This window comes from Buceros rhinoceros, unplaced genomic scaffold (genome assembly GCF_000710305.1).
Source record: "Buceros rhinoceros silvestris isolate BGI_N320 unplaced genomic scaffold, ASM71030v1 scaffold7603, whole genome shotgun sequence".
Lineage (NCBI taxonomy): Eukaryota > Metazoa > Chordata > Aves > Bucerotiformes > Bucerotidae > Buceros > Buceros rhinoceros.
The window spans coordinates 523-5,807 of NW_010402944.1; the positions used below are offsets into that span (position 1 = coordinate 523).

At 55.6% G+C, this 5,285-nt stretch overlaps 1 protein-coding gene across 2 annotated transcripts in view; it reads right to left on the bottom strand.

Annotated features, from left to right (window-relative positions):
- The window catches only part of GMEB1 (glucocorticoid modulatory element binding protein 1), a 10,238-nt gene that overhangs the window by 485 nt on the left and 4,468 nt on the right, over positions 1–5,285 (bottom strand). For both annotated transcript variants that reach the window (XM_010132809.1, XM_010132810.1), the window contains exons 6-9: positions 3,319–3,447; positions 2,494–2,631; positions 1,352–1,474; positions 2–318 (exon numbers count right to left, since the gene is read on the bottom strand). In XM_010132809.1, coding sequence (XP_010131111.1) covers positions 2–318; positions 1,352–1,474; positions 2,494–2,631; positions 3,319–3,447 — 707 coding nt within the window. The remainder of the gene's footprint in view (position 1; positions 319–1,351; positions 1,475–2,493; positions 2,632–3,318; positions 3,448–5,285) is intronic.

The window sequence follows — 5,285 nt, forward strand, 5'->3', positions numbered from 1 at the left end:
GGAAGAGCTGGGAGCCAGACGGCAAGGTGTGAACAGTCACTGGGCTGGAGCCTTGGCTAATGGTTGCCACCGGGATGTTGCCCACGGAGAACTGTTGTCCGACGGGCGCGATAGTGATGGGTGAGATGACAGTGAACTGAGGCTGCTGGATGGGGGTGGAAGGGCTGAGCACGGTGGCAGAGGCTGGGCGCTGCAGGCGGGGTCTCTTGGGGGGCTTGGGAGCGCTGACAGGCATCAGCACCACGTTCTGGATGGTTTGGGACTTCGCCTTCTGGTCCTTGGCGAGTTTCTTCTGCTGTTCCAGCTGCCGCTCCAGGTCTGCAAAGAGAAAGGTTAAGCAGCGTGTTGGACTGAGGTGGGAGCTCCTGGGGCCTGGCAGGCTCCACAACCAGCTGTTCCACCCCGTGTTTGCACCAGGAGGTGTCCTCACCACCCAGCTGAGCGTGCTCTCAGCATTCACTCCAGACCAAAGTGTGCTGAAAGAAAAGGGCAGGATCTCCTGCCGCCTGCACAGACCTAGGCAATGTTTGGCACACACTCAGCCTGCTCCAGCTGGCTACCAGCACCTGGGTAAGGAACAGGCGATGCTCTGCACCAGCTGGCTGCTCCTCCTGTCGAGAAGATGGGCATTTCTGCTTCCCAAGCTAGACCCACCTACATGAGAGAGCAGATAAAACCTCCGGGCACTAGGAGCTGCTTCCTGTGCTTGGCCAAGTTCCCTCCCCAGTGGGGAAAGGGAGCAGGAGTGCTTGGGTCACTGGAACAGCTTCCCCAGCCCTCGCCTGTGGGAACACTGGAAGTCAGGAGCACTGTAATCTCCTTTATCCGGGCCAGTAGGGGACTGGGACATCCCAGATAAGAACAGGTCCTGCAGGACACGGTGAGGAGGGAGACACATCCAGTGAGTGGGTCTGGGGAATCCAGGTCAGGTTCTTGGCTTCAGCACAGGGGAAGCCATGAAAGACACCCGATAGCTCCACATCAAGACGAGGAGACAACTCAGCACCCCATTCGTGGAAAAGCTGATGAGTGCGGGCACAGCACGGCCCTGCCTGCAGCTGGGTGCCTGCAGCTCTGAGCTGGCAGCACCTATTTCCTAACGGGGACGGAATCAGACTCGCACCCTGCTGTAGCAAAGAGCTGTTGTTGGGCTGACGAGTGCCCCAAGCATCTGCTCGCAACGAGGCAAGGGAGAGGGGGGATTCCATGCGAGCCCTGGGATGGGACGCACTCATTTCGAGGCAGCATGTAACGATCAATAACCCAAATATGGTTCAGCTGTTGAAGGAAAGTCCCATCAGTTGACAGGAGCAGCAGCAGGATGAGAAGCCTCGCTGGGCACTGACTGTACCTGCCAGTGTGTACAGGAACTGCTCCTCTCCTTGCTCTGTCTGGTTTTTCCTGTTGTCCAGAACCTTCTTGACTGTGTCCATGAGGCCAAATGTGTGGGCGACATTGTTCAAGACTGCAGCATCTGCGGAGAAAGGGCACAGGGCTGAGCACCTCGTCCCACAGGTGGCACTGTCAGGGGCTCCAAAGATGCTCCTGTCGCACCAAAAACTTCAGGTCCTTTCACAAGGGCTGGCTGACAGGGGCAGACTCAGCTCCCGCATCCCTCAGACCCATTCGCATGACAGAGAAAATTAAATGGGTCACCCAAGCAGCACAAAATTGCTGCAAATGCAAGCGGAATTTGCAATCAGAGCTAGGAAGGAGCTCTCCACCTCCAAATCATCACCCAGTGCTGCTGACAGTGTCATTAGCATGCCAGCTCCACTGAAAGCTGGCCGAAATTTCTCTTATAATGCATTGACTTCAATCCCTCACCGCTTCCAAAAGGTGCCACCTCCCAGACAAAGAGCCGCCAGCCCAAGGCCAAGCTAGAAAATTAAAAAAAAAAAAAACCTATTCTGGGTAAAATGAAGTTTGTGGCTACATGGACATTCTCCCAGCAAGAGCACTGACAAGAGGTGCTTCAAGTGCGGGGCTCACTGGCGCATGTGCTGAGCTGGATTCAGGATCTGATCCAAGTTAAAAATAACTCTGAGGAGGGGAGGGGAGTTATTTTTAACCCAGATCAGTTCCCTCATCTGGTTCAGCCCTAAAAACAGGTTTTCTGGCACAAGTGAAGACAGAAGGAGAAGTGAGGGGGCAGGACCTGTTTGAGCTTGCGCTGTCACAGAGAAAAGCGAATAACTCTGGTCCGAGAGGTGAATCCAGGCAGGCTTTCGCACGGGCCGGGGGCTGAGGAGTTGCCCGATGGTCTCAGCAAGCTGCCAGGGCCGTTTTGCTCAGGGAAGGGGGTGGTGTGTTGGGTCCTCTTGCCTGGAAGCACTTCAGGGTTGGCCAGGCTGAGACTGCCCCCAGCGGTAATTCACTCACACCCTGACTCAACTGCTGGGGACGGATCCTGGCCACTCTTCTTTTGCCTGCAGCTGCCCTTTTGCACATCCTTCCCCTCTGCAGAGCCAGAGGCTGTGGCTTACAACCTACCTGTCATCTGGAAGGGAGACTGCCCCAGCCTCTGCTGGACACCTCTCAGGACTTCTTCAATCTCCTTCTGGATGTTGCACACAACCTCTTCCATCAGTCCCACGTCAGCTATTCCTTTCCAGAACATCAGCGTGTCCTCTGGCACGAGGAGAGGGAAAAAGAAGTCACCATGTACAAGCACTTGGCATTACCCCCACAAGGCCACCTTAAACCTTTCAGGCCAGAGGAACTTTGCAAGACAACTTCTAATGGGGTCGTTGGGGTGGATACGACATGCAAAAAACACCCCAGAAGCAACAGAACAGATTGAGGCAGCAAATCAGCAACGTTTTCAAGCAGCACCGTGACTTCCAAGGCAACGTTTCGCTGCCTCTGTTCATATTCTCAAGACACAGAGCTTATAATTTGTGTTTGAGGAAATTCTGCCTAAATTTCCGTACTGATCCTAAGAGGGAATGCAGGGCACTGCAGCCAGAACCACAGCCAGGAGAGCTGCTGGGTACGACAAGACACTGTTCCCTGATGGCTTCAGTCTAGCTGCAGGCTGGCAGATGTTTCTATCTCCAGAATGAACATAAAAAATAAAGCTCCTCACTGTAACCAGCAGCAACTGCTCTGGGGGATCATCCACCCACCGTGCAGCCAGGGCTGAAGCCCCACTCTGCCCACTGCAGTGAGGAGCTGTTTGGCCTGGGAAACAGTGGGACAGCCCAGGGAGACAGCTCTGCCCTTGCCTAAACTCTCCTTATCTTCAGGATTTCAGTACCCAGATTGTAACAGGTGAGGACAGGGGAAGAAAACACCCGACGAGCAGCCTGAGCTTACCCGAGATCTCATCCGTGTCCTTTTTCACGCCTTCCTCAGTGGCCATGGTGACAGCAGCCGTCAGAGCCGAGTTCCACTCAATCCCCTCTTCCATGCTCTCCTCTGGCAGCGCTATCTGGGTGATGCTCCCTGCCAGAGAGGCAACATCAGCTCCCTCTGCAGCACCTGGAGTGCCAGCCCTGAGTCCCTGCTTTGCTTTCCACCCCCCTCACACCTTCCCAGCCTCTTTCTTCTCCTCCCTGGGTCAGGTTGGTTGTGCCTGCCTTCTTTCAACCAAATTAGCTAAAAGCAAATGCTGCTGCTTCTCACTGGAGCTGTGGTTGGGAAAGGCTCTGGGGCTTCTGGAGGGAAAACCACATGTCCTACAAAGAGCAAACTGGAATCCTGGCACCAAAGGAACAGAAAGGGATCAGAATAAAGAAGGGAAGAAATCGGCCTCAGCCCAGCCACTCTCCTCCCCTTGCTTCATCAGCCGGGAGCTCTGCACCCAGAGATGCCCTAATCTCTCAGGAAATGACTGCTCAGGGTCCAAGCTGGTTTACAGAAGGATCTGACTCAGTCCTAAGATTCTGGATCAAATTTGTGCCTGAGCCAGTGTGCAGCCACTGGAAGGTTTGACCACGTGCTTTCCCAGAGATTATCCTCAGCCCCTGGACAGCTCTGCCAGCTCACTCGTGCAGGACCTTAGAGGAACAGACCCTGCCCAGCCGAACGACGTGGTTCACTTGTGAGTAGCCTCCTTCCTGCACCTCAGCTGGGAGACCACTGCCTGCTCTGCAGCATGGGAGAAGATGCAGTTGGAATGTCCATCCAACCATGTCCAACCATCCTACCCGACTCATGGCTGGCATGGAGCAGGCTGCTCCAGAGGAGGTCAGCTCCCTAAATTCACTCATGAGTATTAACCCATCTTGTGCCTTTGTAATAGGCCCTCAAACAGGAAAGACGCGAGAGAACTTTGTGCGAGCCCTCAGGTGTTTGCCCACACAGTGACCCCAGAACAGGGATCTGCCTCTCCTGGCTCCCAGGGTGGCCCTAGTCACTGCGTGGTACCGGCTGCTTTCCAGCCCTTGCGTAACTGCAGAGCAGAGCTCCCCGCAGACCCTGCCGAGACCTCTCTGAGAGGACAGGAGAAGCATTTTCCTGCGCACGAACCGTAACAGTCTCCTGAACAGTGGGACTGCCCTGCTGCGCCTGGGGAGGAGGTGTAAAGTGTGTGTGTGGGAGTCACACTGATTCACAGACTGGAGGGGGTGGAAGGCACCTCTGGGATCACCCAGTCCAACCCCCTGTGAGAGCAGGGTCCCCGGGGTCACATCCAGGCGCGTTTGGGGTCTCTGCAGAGCAGGAGACTCCACAACCTCTCTGGGCAGCCTGGGCCAGGGCTCCTCACCATCACAGCAAAGAAATTTCTCCTCCTGGTCAGGTGGAACTTCTCAGGTTCCAGTTTGTGCCCATTGCCCCTTGTCCTGTTACTGGGCACCACTGGGCAGAGTCTGGCCCCTCCTCCTGACCCCCCTTTAGCTATTGATCACATTAACGAGGTCCCCTCTCAGGCTGCTCTTCTCCAGCTGAACAGCCCCAGGCCTCTCAGCCTTTTCTTGGCTCAGAGATGCTCCAGCCCCCTCCTCTGGACTCTCTCCCATAGCTCCTCATTTCTCTGAAACTGGGGAGCCCAGAACTAGACACAGGACTCCAGACACGGCTTCACTGGGGCAGAGCAGAGGGGGAGGAGAACCTCCCTCAACCTGCTGGCCACACTTTTCTTCATGTACCCCAGGAAATCAGTGGCCTTGGCCATGAGGGCCCATTGCTGGCTCATGGGGAGCTTGTCCACCAGCGCTCCCAGGTCCTTCTCCACAGAGCTGCTTCCCAGCAGGTCACTCCTGACCTGTCCTGGTGCAGGAGGTTGTTCCTCCCCAATTGCAGGCACCTACACTTGCCTTTGTTGAACCTCATTCCGTTCA